Raw genomic sequence first — 19,518 nt, 5'->3', positions numbered from 1 at the left:
TCAAAATCTGTCAACTTTTCTACTGGAAAATCTTTGCTCGAGTATTTAACTAACCCGGAACTTTAAATTAATCCAACTATTCAAGAAATCACATCTCGTTGTTTTGGACCTGTTTTGAACGCAGTTCAGCAATTTATCTTTGAGTCGTGACTTTTTTCAAGCCTGACTTGACTTTGCCTCTTCTGCGTGGAGAACAGATCGCAGCAAATGTCCCTCGCTCCGAGGGCAACGGTTCCTACGGGAGAGAAACCCACTACTACTTAACATTTTCTAATCAGGTAGGACGCATTATCCTTATTTTCATGGACTTCCTCCAAGTTCGAGTTATTTTGTACGCTTATGACGAACTGCGCGATCCGTTTATAGACGTTTTCTTTTCGTTTTTCCTTTTTTTTTTTTCCTCCCCAAACGATTAACGGACACGGGAAAAGATACACTTTTGAGTTAACTGAAGTGGGCTGCTCCAGATGGGTAATAACCCATATAATAAACAACTACCGCTTCTGGATGAAGTGTTCTCTGTCTGCGTCATTGTATTATCGGTTTACTTCACATGTGACATTATTTTGCATTCAGATTTTGTAGTTTTGTAGTGTTTGTGTGTGGCGGTAGCCTGTCAGATTACACTGTTGGGCAGCTGAGAGTCCCCCTCCTCTCTACACAGTACACATGGAGGTGATGGGTTGGAGGGCTTTAAGACACACTTGTCCATAAGCAAACAAAGGGTCTAAAAGGAATTACTTGTGGCATTAGGCTTAACAAAGCCAACTGGCCGTGGATGAACACACAATCACTGAGAGATGCCGAACATGTCATTTTACATTTAATGCTCCCCAGAGTAGGTTACATAGGAGCGGTCCTAAAATCTAATCTGGTGTCTGGTGATGCTGCTACAAATTAGCCACAAAACCTGTATAATCCCTTGATGACCTAAATAATATTTTTTTTTTAAATAAGATCATTTAAAAAATTTAAACTTTAAAAAAATCCTAAGGCTTTCTTTACAGTATGATGAAACGTTTGACAATGGCTATGATTTATTTTCCAAAATGCTCTCAAATTTTTATCAGCACTCAAATGTGACCAAAATAAAATAAATGCTACTCACCAGCAACGTTTGCTGAACTTGTTTTGATTTGCAGTCAAGCATTAGTTTATCCTGGGCCGAAGGCAGGCACTTGCATGAACATGTAAGGACAGGCAGGCCAAGTGTGCTTCATCATCTGATGGAGGAACATATTATTCAGCTTTGGGAACATTTACTCTTTTGCAGAAACATTTGCTCTACTTTAGCATCAACACTGTACTGCCAAAGGAATAATGATTCTACTTACCCATCCAATTATTGTGTTCAAGTCTGCAGGAAAATGAGTTGTAAGTTAGTCACAGGGCACGATCATCAATCATGTTAATATATTGTGTAATTTAATTATACATGTATATTATGTTGCAGGAACAGTTGTTCTTGTGCAGAAACATTCTTTCTGGTGCTGGGATATTCACTTTTGTCTATTGAAGCAGCCTTTCAGCGTCGTACAAGCCATATTTGAAGGTTTCAGTGCTTATGGAGGCTGCTGATACGAGTTAACGATACTTAAGGCAAACAAAAGATGACATTTTTTTCTTCCTCAGTAAGCAGTTGGTGCTATGTTAATCCAGGAACAATCATTTTTTTGTGAGTTTATTTATGATTTTAGGGGCATTTGAATTGCTGATTCCATGTTTTGTTTTTGTATTTTTTGTTTTTTTAGAAAATACCATCAAGATGGTGACCACTGTTTACATTGCTACTTTGATAGCATAGTCCCAGTTTTCCCCTTTTTGAGACGAGTCATACTCATAAATTGCTCCAGAAGAATTTCACATTCTTATCAAATCTCTTCCGGATTATGGCAGGAGTTTTATTGCCGTGAGCTGACCTTTTGTTGCGACTGCACATTTAAGTTTCTCAACACCCAGGTTGTCCTCACTACACAGTCAATGTGATCCAAAACAAACATGCTGCAATTGATTAAACTAAGGCGACTATTAAGGACTATTTCAGAAGTTGCCTCAGGATAAGTGAAGTGAACCCGGCAAAGACATGGGGTTTGTTTTGACAGGAGCTGCAATAAACTGAGAGGGAGCTTTCTTTTCCAGAAGGGAGTCGTGGTATGTGAACTATCCCAGAGATTGCGCACAGGGCGGGGTCCATTCATCATTCTTAACACAAGCAGACACAAGTTTGAACTCCTCTGAGTCGCCGTGACCTCATGAGCATGTAGAAGAATTTGCATTGGACGTACTGAGAGTGAAGGATAAGGGAGTTGTGGAGGGTGGGGGCTTTTGTCAGAGGGAACAACTGCTTCATCTGTCCCCGCAGGGAGTGGTGTCTGAAGGTTGAGGAGGAAGTGTGTATCGTGAGCGTGTGACTAAGTCCACACAGCGTATGCACAAACAGTTGAAAGCGTGGTTACTTTTACACCGTGCACCGCCAATGCATGATGAAAGAGGAACATACTACTGGTTGGTATTGAAAATGATAGGCGCTTGAAGCTCTGTGAGTCAGTCGAGAAGTAACGGGACTTTTTTCTTTAAGAGAAACTAGCTGAGCATGGTTGCTTTCTGTTTAGCCCATTTGGCCATTGTATTTTTTTTTTCAACATTAATGGTTTCCCAACGGCCCTGCGCTGGATTGGCATCTTGCTTTGCCACCATGTTACTTATCGCCGAACTGGCAGGCAAATCTCATAAATGTAATAAAAGCAGCAGATTCTTGCTCCCCCCCCCACCCCCTAATATTTTGAATTGTATCCACTTACATCAATCTTTTGAGACACTGCAGACATTCTTTTCTGTGACAGGTTAACAGTCTTCAATTATTTGCCAGAATCGGAATAAGAATGCATTGACACAATGTCACAACTCGGAATGAACTTAATGCATATTCTTACTGTAAACCGTTTAACAGTCTTTAGAAAACTGGCTATCACACATTTAAAAAGACGAAATGATGATGTTAGTTCCTCGCTTGAACAGCTTCCAGCTTGTATGTATGTCAAAGCCTCAGAGGTCAACCGATTTGAGTGTGGGCCTGATCATTATGTGCCTTTTTTTCTCCTGTCTTGAGGTACTCTTGAATAAATTGTACATCTTTGATAAGATGAAAAATTGTGCAGGTCACGTGTCCCTCTTTGCGCTTTGTTTCATGTGATGTTTTTTCTAACAGTCAGCGTGGTGGAGTTCAGAGGTGCCAAAATGCCGCAGCAAAAAGACATTGTGAAGATTGCGATCCAGATGCCAGGGGCCTACCCCCAGCTCATACGACTAGACCAGGTAAAACACGTACTCTCCATACACCATTGAATGCGGTTATTTATAATAAATAGTTCAATGTTGCATTTAATTTTCAACCATATAGCAAATATCATATCTCTGTATAAAAAGTTTTGGGGGATTATCTATTATTGGTGCATCGATACGTGTCAATTTTCATTACGGGTGTTTGTACTTTCCAATACGTGACCAGGACCCGATCAGTCAAACTTCTCCTAAGGACCGGGGCTGTCTCTCTCCCTCCATATGTGACCGACCGGTCGGCGCATGGTCGCTGCCACTAATAACAGAGCAGCCACGGGGCGTACCGCACACTCTGACAACGTTTTGACTGCTTGACCGCACTTCTGGCCACTAATAGCAGGATAGCTTGAGTGTCAGACATGGTAGAGGTCTGACTTGTGTTTACATGCACACAAGTCACTTTGGGCGCAATTGTTCAGAATGTACCAGACAACGCCGTGCTGCCTGCTACTGTATGAGCAGCGTGTCGTTACCGAGATGTGCGTTTTCATTGTCATAGCAGAGTCAACGCTAATGGAAGTTAGCATATATGTGATCTGTAGTACAGGATGTTACCGTCAGCCATTTTCTTGTCTCTGAGCAGAAGAAGCCTCTATCCGCTGTTATAAAGGAGGTCTGTGACGGGTAAGTCTGTCCATGAACCATCTCTTTTCCTGTATTTTATCAGCATTTTGAGTACATTCTAATCACAAGCATGTGTGTTCTGCATGTGTAGCTGGAATCTCCCAGGTCATGAAAACTATGCGCTTCAGTATGCTGATGGAGTGCAGACGTACATCACCGAATCGGTGAGTGAGTAGTCCAACGATTTACTCTGAGTCAGGCCTTAGACATTCATTTGCGTTAAAACAAGAATACTGTCTCACAATGTTGAAGGGTACGTCATCCTTTCTTTGTTTGCTATTTTGTTTTGATATTACTGCTAAAACTAAGTGCTGTCTATATCAGAAGAAAAAACGCTATAAATACAAACAGCTCCACTTGTACCACTGTAAGACACACGTGTTATAGGTTTTTTTTTCACACAAATCCACTCCACACCACACAATCAGCACATATTACTTTTAAAAAAATCTCATTATGCCTCAAAAATGCTGACTACGTTAGGAACACTATATGAACAAGTACTGCGAAGCATTACAATCATTTTATTTGTTGTTGGTTTTAAACTTAAATCTCATGACAATTTGCTAAAGTTTCTGCTTTTGACTGGAAACATTTTGGAGGAAGGCCCTTTAGTTGCAGCATAACTATGCTCCAATACACACAGTCATTTCCATAAATGTGTGCTTGGCTAAGTATATTGTGGAATAAATTGACCAGCCCCATCAAACGCATTTAAGATGAACGACAACAGAGAAAGACAAGTTCTTCTGGAAAAATAGCCCCAAAAAAAAAAAAACATATCCACATTTCAACACTCTAAATCTTTTGGAAAGCATTTCCTGTAGTGTAGTCTCTGGTAAAGTGAAGATGTTTGTCCATATGGTCAAACAGTTTGGTGCTCCTTCATGTAGGTGAGTCAGCTGTTAGGTTGGATTCACATTGTTAGCTCGTAGCCAAAGTGTGCTTTCGTGTTTCACCAAAGTTTTTGTTTGTGGGTGTTGTTTTTAGAACCGTCTGGACATTAAGAACGGCTGCATTCTGCGTCTAACCAAGGCCCCGGTGAGTCTGTACTCACGCTCCTCTTTATTACTACTCCACATATTGTGGATGCAAGCCTGAAAATCGTGGAGCATGCTGGAAGAACATTTTTACTCAGTGAGTTTTTTTTTTTTTTTTTAACTTGGGAATGTAGGGGCGCTGTGCGGAGGACTTGTTTAAGGGCATCCAAAGTATGGACCTGGGAGTGCGCTGCGATTCGTTGAAGCAACTCGCCAGCGTTTCCACGGACGTGACGTTTGCGCAGGAGTTCATCAGCCGGGATGGACACCTCTTACTGGTCAAGATAGTGGAAGACTCCAGCGAGTCAGTTCTCTCTGTTTTGTGTGCACATGCCTATTTTCCCACACTGGCTTATACAGCTAAAATGCCTGTTTTAAATATTACTGTATACATTTGATATAGTGCAACATGGCTTACTAATGAGTCAATTGTGCTTGTTCATTTTTTATTTACATGTACTCCTTTTCTTTGTATACATGTTTCAGGAGTGCTCTGATCATGACCCACACCCTAACAGCCTTTATGGAGCTAATGGATCACGGCATTGTGTCCTGGGAAAACCTCTCGTCAATCTTCGTTGAGAAGGTGCCGCGGTTTAGCTTCCCTATGTGTTCCATTTGCTCCTGTTTGTTGTTTTAACCAGTTTGTCCATTCAGATCGCCTGCTTTGTCAACGCCAAGGTGGCCGACGCGTCCATCCAGCAGGTGTGCTTAGACATCCTGGAGAGCATGGTCCTCAGCAGCCACAGCCTCTTCATGCAAGTCAAACAAGTAGTGACCATGGAGAGGCTCATTGCGCACCTCCAGATGTGAGTAACCTGACATTCCTCTTCATGTCTCTTCTTGTGAGGGCAAACCTTTTTGTCTATCCAATATTATATTTTCTGGTTATAAATGTAGAACGTCACTTTGTGTGTTTCTTCTACCAGGACTAATCAGCAGATTCAGACCAAAGCTATGGCTCTACTTATGGCTCTGTTGCAGACGGCTGGGGATGCAGACAGACAGGTGCTGACTTGGTTCTTCTCAGCGTTTGACTGTAACACATGTGCAACTTTCACCAGGCAGACTGCTATTGTCTCTCAGAGTCACAATCTAGCAGGCACTGTAGTGAGCAGGGCAGCACCTCTTAGCGTGACGGGTCATCTTACACTTCCTGTAGACAGGCGAGTCATTCACTGCCTCTGCTCCTTCTCGGCTTCTCTCTGTGTGTGCGGTAACACTTTGCTCATTCAACTGCCTGTCTCCTATTCTCTCCAACTTGCTTTGTTATACACACACACACACACTCGTGCACACAATTCAACCCTTCATATTCCAGAAGAGCATTTAATCACAGAGATCACAGTTTGATCATGTCGAGTACATTTTTAGGTTTCTATCTCAATATTGCCTCCCAGTGTTAGAAACATGTTAATACAACAACGTTTTCTTTGTGTACTTTTGTTTTCCAGGAAATGTTTGCATACCTGAATAAGAAGAATCTCCGTCAGTACATTTACAAGGTAAAATTTGATAATAGTCAGAATCTGAAAAATGTTGACATTCAGTAACAGGCTCTTTTATACAATCATTCCAAAGTCCCCATACTGATAATTTTGAAAACTTTTAATATTTTCTTACATATTATAACGTCTACTGGGGCTTCTAGGTCTTTAAAGTCAGTTCAGCTTTTTCAGGTGACAACTGGCGTGCACTGATTTGTGAATACAAGACTCAGTTGTTGCCATACACACAAAGTATGATTATTCATTCTTTATTTTCGTAAAACTCTAACATACGACTTGCACGATTACAATTTATTTTCAAAGCACGTCAGTATATATTTACGTATGTGTAAATTTGATTCAAATTGTCATGAGAGCGACACAAATACTCTATCAGTGGTCCTCAACCTTTTTTTGCGCCACGGACCTGTTACGTGTCAGAAATATTTTCGCGAACCGGCCTTTATATAAATAAATACATTTATAATAAATATATAAATACGATGAAATAAAATGATACGACTGGCATAAAAACAAATAAACCACATAAAAATAAAACTCACCATTACGTTGAATTAGTGGGAGCACTGAGCTTTTTTTTCTCAGAAACGAGCCGGTCCCATCGAGGCGTAATTGGAGACAATGTCCTTCTTGTTCACGTTTCTTTAATTTAATTCCAAAGGTTTGTCTTTTAATGCAGGATGCTTGGTCTCCATGTGCTGAAGCAGTTTTGAAGGCTTCATTGCCTCGTTAGCTAGCCTGTCGCCACATATTGTGCGTAGTGGGCTTGGCGCTTCAAAGACACCTGTGGCGATAAATTCATATTTTAAGTAGGACTCCTGAATTTTTCTTTTAAATGCAGATTTCCTAGTCGTAGCCTCTTCTTCTTCCTCTCCTTAGTGGGCTTTTTTCCCTTTCCGAAGAAGCTTTCCAAACATCTCTGTTTCTTGCTCATTTTTGCTAGCTTCGCGGGCTCTACCGGGGGTGACATGTCACGTGACCGGGACGAACGTCTTGACCGAATTAACCTGTCAAGAGACACACATGCGCCGACGGATGTAATTAGGAAATAATCGCCAGATTTTTTTTATATTTTTCAAAATAAATTCTTACTCATTTTTTCTAACTTTGCGGGCTCGACTGGGGAAACATGTCACGTGACCGGGACGAGCGTCTTGACCTGAATTAATTGATCGTCGATATAAAAAAAATATATTTATTTTTTTTGTCTGTGCGGCTTGGCGGCCCGGTACCAAGTGACGCACGGACGGGTACCGGTCCGCGGCCCGGTGGTTGGGGACCGCAGCTCTATATGATCGTCCTGTATATATACAATACATGTATAATCCGATGAATTCCAAATTCCTGTATTACTGTTACATTATGAAAAGTAAGATGATTGTGAAAATGACTTGTTGTTCCAGAACATCATCCACAGTTCAAGTTCAGTTCAGGATGAAATGGCCCACTACCTCTATGTCCTACAGTCAGTGACTTTGAATCATCTGGAGCCGCGAATGAGGACGCCACTGGACTGTTACAGCCAGGTGAGTCCCATGGACACCATTAATAGATTCAAAGAAAAAGTATTATGGACTATGACACTGGTTTTCCATTTATATTTTATACACCACCGTGATGGGTGTAGCTGAAGTTTCAACTATAATATAGGAAATTCCACAAAAATATGTACCATTTAAGAATTGAAGTCCTTTTATGCAGGGAATGTTTGTTACATGTTTCTTGTTGTAAATTTAACCATGCAGTTTTTTTTCATGTCAATGACGAAATTCATTCATTTTTTCCCACATTGTTTATTATTGTTATGTAATGAATTTATGGAAATTTTATAGTTATATGGTTACAAGATTGTTAGTGTTTAAGGTCACTATGACTTGGCAAAGCACATGGTTGACCATGAACACTACAATCTATCATTATAAAACATCACTCTCGTTTGTCTGATATAAAATCATTAACTTAAACACTAATTTTTCTAAAAAAATCAGTTGTCTTCCTCTCACCTTATTTGAAATATGTAAGTTTTGATCTGTTATTTAGGAACAAAGAGACATCCTTCACAGTCTGCGGCAGGCTGCCTTCGAAACGGAGAGCGAGAACAGTCTGAGTCACGAGAGGAGACGTTCACTTTGCGCCAAAGAGTTCAAGAAGTTGGGCTTCTCTGTAAGTGGCAGCCCTGAAATGTGGAAGTGGTCCTCTGCTGGTCACTCTAATATATTTTCCATGTAATACCTATTCAGAACAATAGTAATCCTGGTCAGGACTTGGTGAGAACGCCTCCTGGTCTTTTAGCTTTGGACACCATGTTCTATTTTGCTGCACGCAATCCTGACGCTTACAGCAGGGTGAGTATGGTTTTGTTTCCCATCACATTTTCTGTCAAGTATTTGTTTGACTTTGTGACCCAACATGAAATCATACTACATCCCTCTGTCAGTTTGTTCTGGAGAACAGCAGCAGGGAGGACAAGCACGAGTGTCCTTTTGCTCGGAGCAGCATCCAGCTCACACTCATCTTGTGCGAAATCCTTCGTATAGGCGAAGCCCGTGAGTCTGCCAGCACTCCTGCATAGCTTTCGCCGTGAAGAAATGAAGATAGTGACCAACGGTCCACCAATGTTTTTGTTCTTGCAGCCTCGGAGACGGGCTCGGACTACCACCCCATCTTCTTCAGTCAGGACCGGCTGCTGGAGGAGCTTTTCTGTGTGTGCATCCAGCTGCTTAACAAGACCTGGAAGGAGATGAGAGCCACACAGGAGGACTTTGACAAGGTGCACTTGATAGTTGAGAGTCCATAGATGTCAGCTATTGACACTTATCTTTTGTAAATAAGGGCAGTGTCTGGTTTTGGTATTAAGATTTTTGCACATATCAGATCATTCTCACCCAAAATGGGGAAAAAAAGCAAAAAAATGGAAATTAGAACCTTGATACAATATGTGCAACCCTCTTTTTACACTCTCCTTCACTCAAATGGACCTTACAAGCCTTTTGTCATGCTTTGACACTGGTGGAGGTTGGGAGCAAGTTTGAAGCAGCGGGGGCTTGTCTACAAGCGATATTGGTCATCTGTCTGTTCAAATCATCCTCAAAGGCTATGCTTTTGTCCTCATCTCCATTTCCACATCATCTACAGCCGGCCTGTTCCCACCCACTGTTCCCAAGACGGCCATAAAACTCAGTGACCCTTTCACTTTTTTAGGAGCGGGCCACAAGGCTGCAGGTCTGGCTTTTTGTTTTTGCCCACAGCTCAACGCAGGGGGCTTTGGGGCAAACACAAAAGGGCATTAGGTGGACAAAGGGAAGCGTGGAGGGCGGCAGCAACAGAGGGAGAAGGAAATGAGGACAACAAAGCAGCTGAGCATCAGCAGTAATTACACAACAAGGGAGGGAATGTCAAACACTGGAAACATAATATGAGAGGGCAGGACACAAATTAGAGAAAAACACCATTGCTGGTGCTGGCATATTTCAACTCTCCAATTTAGTACTCGTTATTTAGTTGATAAAATGCTACGTGTGTCTGGCAATGAGCGTAACTGGATTAACTGCAGAAAAGTGGAAAATGGTGGACCTAATAATCCAAGAATGCAAAATTGCTGTATGTATACATATCTAGCAACAGGTTCGAGCAGAATGAGCAACATTAGTGTATGTTGCAACTGTGCAATAAGTAGTGTATATATACACACCAATATGAATGCTTTCATGAATACTGGTATATTCCAGACTGAATTTGAACAACGAAAATAGTCAGCAACAACGTGTGTAGAAAACAAACATGCATAGAGTAGCCTGTTTTCATTGTCAACTTTTTGTACTGCACATAAACACCAGCAATATTACAATAAGGTACATACAGAGTATTGCATAATAGTATATAATATATACAGGTGTGGAAAAAATGCAGCAAGAATAGGCAGCAGCATTTTATCCATCAATCCATTTTCCAGTAAAAATAACACAAGTCAATAAATACTTAATTTCATGCATTGAAGCGATAACTAGAATAACATAATATGCATACAATATATCGTGTGCAGTTAATGTGAATCAAAAGCAGTAAAAATAGGCAGTGGTATCAGATAATAAAACTTGTAACAAATTATTATATTTAAAGCTGTTGCATGCAGAATTCTATCCCTCCTCTACTGTAACATTTATTACACGTGTTTGAACATCGGAGCACACGTTGAAGCTGTTTTAGGGAAAGAGAGATAGCTGTCAATCATGACTCCAATTGGCCAACAGGGTTGCATGGTTGTGAGGAGGTGGACCCTTGCATGTGTGTGGAGAGTATCAGGGTGTGTGTTTACAAAATAGCCACCCAAGCAGGCCTAAGCGACTGTTGGAGCCATGTAGAGGATCACGTACGGCCTGTCTCCACACACATTCAAGTTTGGAATTGGAATAGTTGCTAGGTTAAAAGTAACAATGGAGGTAAGAAGGATCTGTGTTTGTTAAAACTAACAATTACGGTCTGTATATAGGTTATACAAGCTTAAAACTTGATTCTGTGCGTTAAAGGTGACATGGTGAGGTTATTTCGGTCACTGCGTGTACAATATACTGCTGCCAGACGGGCAAACTGCAACGCGGACGGCAATTCAAAAGCTTCTTCTTTGTATATGCGATGTTAATAAATTGTGCAAGGCAGCTGACTATCACGATCTGCTTTAGTGAATGATCGTTAATCAGTTAAATTGGATGTGAACAGGAATGCGGTAGGTCAGCAGAGTGAAGCACAACAAAGTTGGCCAGCTCATCCATATACAATATCAACCCGTCTCTATTTAAAGCCTACATGTTAAATACAAGTAGGCGCTCACCTGTACACTGGACGGTTCCAGAACGATAAGTCTTATACTGATCACGCGAACTGACCTGTTTAGATTGTAACCAAGATGCTGCTAATAAAATGACTTTAAATAACACTTTGAATGTTAATGGATGTCTGCTAATCATGACTTAAAGAACATTATTTAGAATTGAATCACCGAGTAATAATTCAGTAAGTAAGAGTTATTGATTATTCTAATTGTGTGTGGCCAATGTCTGTGAAGTAGGTTAATAAAAGGCATTGATTGGCAGTTGTTTGGGGAAATTGCTGTGGGGGGAGTCAACCAGCTGGCTGTTAACTTGTGACCTTACATTAAAAGTATAGCACTGTTTGTATTCATTCATTCATTACTGTTTTGAAAATGAAACCTTGCCTCCAATGTCAACAAAAGTCAGAATTTCGATGAAATAACGAGCTCCTTCTTACTTGGATTGTAAATAGGTGATGCAGGTGGTGAGGGAGCAGATCACACGCACGTTGTCCACCAAGCCGACCTCACTGGAGCTCTTCAAGAACAAAGTGAACGCGCTCAACTACAGCGAGATCCTCAAACTGCGCCAGACGGAGCGACTGCACCAGGAAGAGACGCTGGCTCCGCCCGTACTGTGAGTGGAATGACGAGCATGGTGCAACTTCACAAAAGGGGAAAAAATAAAAGATTTTTCTAATACTGTACTTAAAGCATACGCAAGAAGAAACATACGTACCTGTCACGTTCAGGGGTGGAGTATGGAGCAGGGCGACCAAGTGCAGCTTGGACCAGGGTTTATTGAGGGAAAAGGGAAGTGGAACGAGGCATCGAGGGAAACACACAAGAACTGGCAAACTAATAACATGACAGACTGACCGACAGGGATGGCAAACAGAAACAGACTCGAAACAGACAGGAACCACAAGGACAGCAAACGTGACGACATCGACGATCCGACAGGGAGTGAGGGGCAGACAGGACTTATATACACGACAGGTAACGAGAGGCAGGTGGGAATAATCACACTGATCATGGGCACACAGGAGGGGAGGGGCGAGCACACAGACACACGAACAGAACTATGACACGATCGGGGACGAGTCCTGACAGTACCTATCTGTGTGTGTCTTTGCAGTGAACTGAAGGAACGTCTGAAGCCAGAGCTGCTTGAGTTGATCCGCCAGCAAAGACTCAACAGGCTTTGTCAGGGGACCATGTTTAGAAAGATCAGCAGCCGACGCAGACAAGGTGAGTGAGACACAGAAGCACTCAAGAGATAAAACTTGAGTTCTTCCTGCAAATATTCATGTCATTGGCTGTTGCCAACAGACAAACTGTGGTACTGTCGTCTGTCGCCCAATCACAAAATGCTGCACTACGGCGACGTGGAGGAAGATTCGGACACTCCACCTATTGAAACACTGCAAGAAAAGAGTGAGTTGCGTGGAAGACGAGTATTGCAAAGTGATTGAGCAATAAGATACTGATGACCTGTGCTTGATGTTCAGTCCCAGTGGCAGACATTAAAAATCTGCTGGTAGGCAAAGAGTGTCCTCACATGAAGGACAATAAAGGCAAGCAGAACAAGGTGAGCTGGTCGTCGTTATGTCGGTGGAAATAAAAAGTCTACAACCCCCCTGTTCAAACGCTAGGCCATTGGGATATAAATGTAAGGCCAAGATAAACAATACTTTTTCCACGACTATACATACACAACTTGATTGGGCAAAAAAAAACTGTACAATACTTTTTTGTTATATTTGTAATGTAAATTGTGTGCCTTGACTAAATAAACAAACACTTGCAGTAGTGTAGTGTGCACGAGGTCTCACTGTTCTGCGTGTGTTGCACACAGGAGGTTCTGGACCTGGCGTTTAGCATCACCTACGATGTGGAGGAGTACAGCCTCAACTTCATCGCCCCCTCAAGGACTGATGTAAGACCAGCTCATTAAGATCCACATCATCATAGGATGTCCACAAATGGACTGTGTGTCTGTCTGTGTCAGTTCTGCCTGTGGACAGATGGACTGAGCGTCCTCCTGGGCAGGGACATGAGCAGCGAATCCATGCGCAGCGAGCTGGACATCCTCCTGTCCATGGAGATTAAGCTCCGCCTACTGGATTTGGAGAACATCCCCATCCCAGAGAACGCACCGGTCGTCCCCAAAGCGCCGAGCAACTACAACTTCTGCTATGACTTCAGTCAAACTGAGCAATAGAGGAAACCGCTCAGATGGGTGCCTGTGTAAATATGCAGTGTGTGTTTTTGTGTGATAGAAAAGTATGTTGTGTGTGAGGCTCTGACTTACACGTTTGTTGTAAATGTTCACAAGCTCCTGCTGTTGCTGTGCTCATTTTGAACATCCACTTGCTTGACTGAACCTCACAATTTGAAGTGCAATGTCACTTTTTGTTAATTAATCTGTTCCAAAGAATCATAGACTCAACAAAATGAATGAAAATCATACTTGTTTTGAGGAAAAATGAAAACTGACTCTTAATCTTTTTATACAGTACAGAAGACCCACTAAAGAAAATGTACGATACATTTTTTTAAATACTGATGTTTTTTCGGGGATAATTATGGGCCCCTTGTTTGTAATATTGGGTGTTGGTGAGCCATTATAGGTTTTACATTTTCTGTCCCTTGAAGAAAAGCAAATATTTTTCCATTTTAACAAGATGTAAATCCATTTCGCCTGTTTTGCTACAACTTGCGGTACAGTTGATCAAAATAATCATAATCAAGTCTTGGGCAATGCTCAGCATAAATAAAGAAGTAGGTACTCTACTGTGTCCAAACCACTTCCTGTGAACCACTTCCTGTGAAGCATATAAAATCTTTTCAAAATCATGCAAATAAATGTGTACTTTTGTGATAGAACATGAATGTTTTGGTTCTGAAAGTTTGTAAGCAATGTACTTTTTGTGACAGTCTTTTATTTATAAAAACATTTTATATAAGAGTCAGTTCTAGTGCATTTTACAGTTTAAGACTTCACCAACACAATTCAACACTGTTGATGATCAACACCAACAAAAGTGACTGACTAATTAGAACAGGCAGTTCCATAGATAGTGATTTATACCAAATTAAACCTCAATACTTATTAACAGTTTTGGTCAGCAGATTTGTTTGATGAAGAGTCATCCAGAACATTTAAATCAGAGTGAAAAGTCGGTCCCATAGGGTAGTTTGTAATAGATATTTTCCAAAAAGTGCAGCTGTGATAGAAGGTGGTCCACCATTGTTCCTGAGATCTTGTTGCACTTTGACACGTCCAGTGTTTTAAGTCGCTTACAGTGCTGAGCCAGCAGGAACAGAGACCTGTAAATATCCAAATGTCAAATAGAATTTAAAACGCTTCAAGGAAAGCAGCAGTCCCCAACTGTATTTGTGCAACGGAACCGGTTTTACGTAAAGCAATTTTTGACAAAAAACAGGTTTTTAAAGGACAGACTACAGCGCTGACTTACTTATCTGTGATGTTATTGCAACCGGAGAGGTAGAGATGTTGCAACCTGTGGAGGTGCGGCACCGCCTGCTCCACGCCGCGGTCGCTTATGTGCGCACAACGGCTGAGCTCCAGGCTAGTGAGGGCGCGGCAGTGTTGGGCCACAGCTGACAAGCTGGCGTCCGTGATGTCAGTCATCGAGGACAGAGAGAGATGTTGGAGTTCTGTGAAGCGCACAACCTACACGCGGAAGACACGAACAATGAGTTTATCTTTTAAGTATAATGCATGTCCCTCAAAATTTGACTCACTCTTTAACTGCCTATTAGGCGATATTATTTTATTTTCAGGTGCTAAAGCAAACAGTGGAGAAGACCTGTGTGATGCTGCTGTCGGTGAGTTTGCAGCAGGCGGACAAATTGAGCTCCCGCAGCCTGCTGAGCGCCAACAGTGACACTCCCGCTTGCTGTTTGAAATGCTTCAGGTCATCGGGCGTTACCAACTTGGGTCGCTCCTCGAAGGGCAAACGCGGAGGCTTGAAAAAGCCCATATTGCCGAAGGTGCGTGTGAACCTGGGGCCCTTGTCCTCCTGTCCAGGATAGTGGGGAAATCTGACTTTACTGGCAACATTAAGAAATTGCTGTAAAATCATTGGGGCTGATTTTTAAAAATGAAATTATTCAGCCCTACCTCAAATGATACAATTATGAAAATATAAAAAAAAAAAGTGATCCAAGCAACAACAGAGCTCTCCATCTGCACTGCTCACCTTCTCCTCGTCTAGCTCACAGGCGCTTGTCTCCACCATCCCTAGCAGACCCCAGTCTGTCACCTCTTTACACCAGCCCAGACGCAGCACCAGCAGGCCCTGCAGGTAGGTGGCAATGGCGCGCACCGACAGGTCGGTCACGTTGACGCACGAGGTCAAGTCCAGTTCACGTAGCGTGCTGCCGAGAAGCTGCGTGAGGGTGAAAACAGCTTCATCCTAACAAAAGACACAATGAACGTTTTATTGTCCATAGACTTTCTGCAGTGTATCCTCATTAGCAGTGGCAGAGCTAGAGGGGGGGCCACGGGGAAACTAAACCCCCCGGGTGTCAGACCGCATAATTGACTTTTGGATGTTTTCTGATTTTTCCCGGAATTTCCACCCATCCATCCAAGAGAACATGTGAATGTTAATCAGCGTTTTCTGAAGATTGTATTTTGGTTTGTTAAACAAAGAAAATGACATTTTACGAAACCACTGAGCTATCCTTCCAAGAAAAATGTCTTAGCTTCGCCAGTGCTCATTAGGGCTTTGATTGTGCGCCAGACTTGCCAACCACTATTCCGCCGAGCTGCCATCATTAACCCAAACTGAACCACAACGGACCTGCATGTAAGTGCAGCTCCGAAGGTTGAGCTTCTCCAGTTGCGCTCGCTCAGAGAGGCATCGTGACAAGCCTTTCACCATCTCCGCACCGCCGACGTGGAGACACTCAGATAGATCCAGATTCCGCAGTGATGGGATGGACACCAGGTCGGCCAAGCCTGCAGATTGCATGACCACCATCACTAAACTTCCAACATTGGATATATAAAGTAAAAGGTCCACACATACATATTACTGTGAAAATGCCAAACTGGAAACGTGAAACATTTACAATATTTCACTGTGGTCTTGGTTTTATTGCCAAACATACCATATCTTTATTTGTATTAACTGTCTTTCCGCCCTACCCCATCTAGGCATACTGTATGACACAATAGATTTGTGGTTACATGCGCTACTTGCCTAGAGTTTTTACATCTAGTCATCTAGCATACTAACATCGAGTCTTTAAAATGACCATATCACATGCTGACATGGATACCTGTCTCAGTGATCTTCCAGTCGCGTGACAGAGAGAGCTGCGTAAGGGAGCTCAGGCCTCGCGCTACGGCCACCACGGCCCTGCTGGTCAGCTCGGTACAGCAGCTGATGTCCACTTTCTGGAGGCCCGGCTGGTGCTTTACCAGAACCTCCACCGAGTAGTCCGTCAGCTCTTTGCAACTTTGCAGACACATCTCCTCCAGAGTCAAACCTTCAACCTGTAACACAAATCATATAACGCAGACCTAATCGTAGTGCTCGAGCGAAGATTAGACAGAATTAACGCATATATTCCTGTACTTTGTTTCCTAACCTTGGCAATAGTGCGAAGGGACTCAGGGGTGACCGAGGTTCTGCTGAGGTCCAGAGCAACAAGGGTGGTGCTCTGCTCCGTTAGCAACTTGCGCAGGTTCCTGAGTGAGAGGAGTGCGGAGGAAACCTCAACAGTTCCCACCGGGCAGCCACTGTAGGGGTCAAACTCAAAAGCGATGTGGCAGCCAGCCAGCGAGAGGCGACGGAGGCGAGGTGTGCAGCCCGTCAAGCGATTGAAGGTGAGGTCAGAGAGGTAGCGCAGGTCGGACAGGTCCAGTTCCTCAAGGTCGCACAGGGCCGACTTAATCTGGAACCCAGTGAAAAACAGATTTTGGATATGGTGGAAGACCAACAACTGAACCAAGATAAATATCAGGACATCGATATCAACTCGAAATTGCTTACTTTATATCTGACTTCTATCAAACATATTGCAATAATGATACCTAGAAGTTTATGTTTTAGTGGTTTTAGTGGTATTAGATTTAACCTGCTGTCTGTGTTCCTTCCTGGAGAGGAACGCTCCGGACATGAAAAGGCTGTCCAGGCCTCTTAGGTCAAGCCTGCGGAGTGAAGTGAGACGAGGGAGGAGAGCCAACAAGGAGGCCTCAGTGACACTGCTGCCAGGTAGTGCTAAACTTTCCAACTTGGAGCCAACACTTGTGCCCACCTGATGGGAGAGAGGGGTGAGGCGACACATGAGAGACCGAACACGGAGACACATCCTGGAAGTGAAATCTACGAAAATTCAGGCTTCCCCGTTTTAGATTATTGTGATGATAAAACCCCCTCAAACCTCCTGCAGCAACGACCTGGACAAGCTGAAACCATCGAGCTGTTTGATGATCAGGCTGCAGCGTGACCGTTGTCCAAGACTCCTGACCAGCTCCAGGGAAGAGGCTGAAGCTGGAAAGCAAAATGTGACATTCCTCTGCACACAAAAAGAAACATCAAAAAGATTTGGTTTGCATGTACAGGCCTTTGCTTAACAACAGCAACATTCGTGCAAATTTGTGCAATTCAATTAAAGTGATGTGGCAAGAATTACCTGAAAACACAAGTCCTGGCTGGCAATGTACCAGCTACGGCAAACTAGTGATGCTTCCTTTCTGTCTGGAGTTTGCAGGAAGGTCAGGATGTAGACTACAATCTAGAAAGGAGCACATTGCATTGGTAATGTGTAGTGATGCAGTAAGCATAAACAGTGCCTGTTAAATTTAGTATAAAAGTCACGCTGAAAAATATCAGAAAGAAATAATTCGACATGAGTAAAATCAATGAGATATAAGGAAAAAATATCATTCTAAAAGTTAAAATAGTAATATAAGAATAAATACTAATTTTGACAAGTATATAATATTAGGAGAGAGAAAAACGTAAAAGAGTCAAGTTGTGAAATGATGGAGCAAACGTTTTATTCTACAAGGATCAAAACTGTAATTTTATGAGATAAAACTGTTCATAACAGAAAATCTAGGTGATATTAGAAAATATTACAAGGAAAATAGAATTGGGATATTGCAAAAGATGCAACTAGATGCCAAATTGATACAAAATTTAAGAATATAAGCCTTATTTTACAAGGTGAAACTTAGTTATTAAAATAAAGGATGGCGAAATGAAACTGTTAATTTCACAAGTGTGACGTTCAAGTTGTGTTGGAAATTTTAAACACTCGTTAGAATTACTGACTGCCTTGTTTTTCTTTTCAGTCTTCAGAGTCTGGGAAAAAAAGAATTTTTGTCAACCAGCTACAGTAAAAAGTTTATGTACACCAAACGTCCACGGGACCTGTGTTTGCTAGTCTTTAAATAAAGTTGCCTGACCTCCAGAGGCAACTCAGGTGCTTCCAGCGAGTCCTCCTCATCCCAGCCTTCCATCTCGCAATTTGCTCTCAGTCGGATGTCAAGCAGACAGGACGGAGGACCTTAAAACGCATCACGGCGGAGCTAACCTAAGCAAGCTAACTAGCTTCAACGATGCAGCTAGGCTTGCACGGAAACAAAGTCGACTTTACACCATTTAATGGCATTACTGAATTCGTGGCAATAGCAAACTGTCAAATGCCAGCTTAGAAAAAGAAGCTACTGGCTGTTCCGCGTATTTACCGCAAGCACCACATTTCGTCAGTCAGGAGGATAAGCTGAGCGTCTGCTGTGACGTCACAGGGGCGGGGCGCCCGGAACGCTCGTAATAATAACCGAGTGACCCCACTCATAATAACATGCTTGAACCACGCGCACACACTTTTACGAATTTTGTTATTAGGCTGTGAAACAGTTTTTCCTTCGTTTTCCCCGGCATTAACTTCCCCAGAAATAATAGCAGTGAATATCTTTCTTTGCTGATAAGAAAAAAACATAAGTTAAAACGTGTACACATTCCTAATCTAATTAATATTTTAAATGTTCAATGTTAATGTAAATTAATGTTTTAAATGTTGTTTTAAACCGTCACTAGATAGAGGTAAGTAAGTAAATATAGTGCAACCACACAAGTAAGCCATATGTACTCTGCAAACGTTATTTCCTCTATATCTGTGGTTTTGGGTGCAACCTGAGTCACAAAAGAAA

General features: G+C 42.3%; 2 protein-coding genes across 4 annotated transcripts; one reads left to right on the top strand and one right to left on the bottom strand.

Annotated features, from left to right (window-relative positions):
• Window positions 1–13,885, top strand: elmo3 (engulfment and cell motility 3). Of its 3 annotated transcripts, XM_049724383.2 has the most exons (21): window positions 1–278; window positions 3,209–3,315; window positions 3,923–3,963; window positions 4,055–4,127; window positions 4,954–5,004; window positions 5,138–5,307; window positions 5,490–5,589; window positions 5,661–5,812; window positions 5,933–6,011; window positions 6,458–6,508; window positions 7,915–8,037; window positions 8,552–8,674; window positions 8,752–8,856; window positions 8,949–9,057; window positions 9,145–9,281; window positions 11,792–11,955; window positions 12,457–12,569; window positions 12,651–12,755; window positions 12,830–12,909; window positions 13,177–13,257; window positions 13,330–13,885. In XM_049724383.2, exons 2-21 carry the CDS (start codon window positions 3,238–3,240, stop codon window positions 13,540–13,542), a joined length of 2,148 nt encoding a protein of 715 aa, XP_049580340.1. In that variant the 5' UTR covers window positions 1–278; window positions 3,209–3,237; the 3' UTR covers window positions 13,543–13,885. The 3 variants fall into 3 exon arrangements, with proteins under 3 accessions (XP_049580340.1, XP_049580341.1, XP_049580342.1); XM_049724384.2 differs by lacking the exons at window positions 1–278; window positions 3,209–3,315; window positions 3,923–3,963; ... (4 more) ...; window positions 5,661–5,812; window positions 5,933–6,011 and adding an exon at window positions 6,068–6,169; XM_049724385.2 differs by lacking the exons at window positions 1–278; window positions 3,209–3,315; window positions 3,923–3,963; ... (10 more) ...; window positions 8,949–9,057; window positions 9,145–9,281 and adding an exon at window positions 10,795–10,950.
• A 358-nt stretch (window positions 13,886–14,243) lies between these two features.
• Window positions 14,244–19,119, bottom strand: fbxl9 (F-box and leucine rich repeat protein). Its single transcript, XM_049724386.2, has 11 exons — window positions 18,772–19,119; window positions 17,994–18,095; window positions 17,742–17,876; window positions 17,436–17,615; window positions 16,947–17,252; window positions 16,635–16,851; window positions 16,154–16,311; window positions 15,548–15,763; window positions 15,155–15,367; window positions 14,801–15,018; window positions 14,244–14,651 (listed from the first exon to the last, which is right to left on the bottom strand). The coding sequence occupies exons 1-11, from the start codon at window positions 18,823–18,825 to the stop codon at window positions 14,489–14,491; spliced, it is 1,962 nt and encodes a 653-aa protein (XP_049580343.1). The 5' UTR covers window positions 18,826–19,119; the 3' UTR covers window positions 14,244–14,488.
• Between the last annotated feature and the right edge of the window lie 399 nt (window positions 19,120–19,518).

Source organism: Syngnathus scovelli, chromosome 6 (assembly GCF_024217435.2).
Source record: "Syngnathus scovelli strain Florida chromosome 6, RoL_Ssco_1.2, whole genome shotgun sequence".
Taxonomy (NCBI): Eukaryota; Metazoa; Chordata; class Actinopteri; order Syngnathiformes; family Syngnathidae; genus Syngnathus; species Syngnathus scovelli.
The sequence above is the reverse complement of the archived record's forward strand: the minus strand, read 5'-3'. Positions and strand labels throughout refer to the sequence as shown.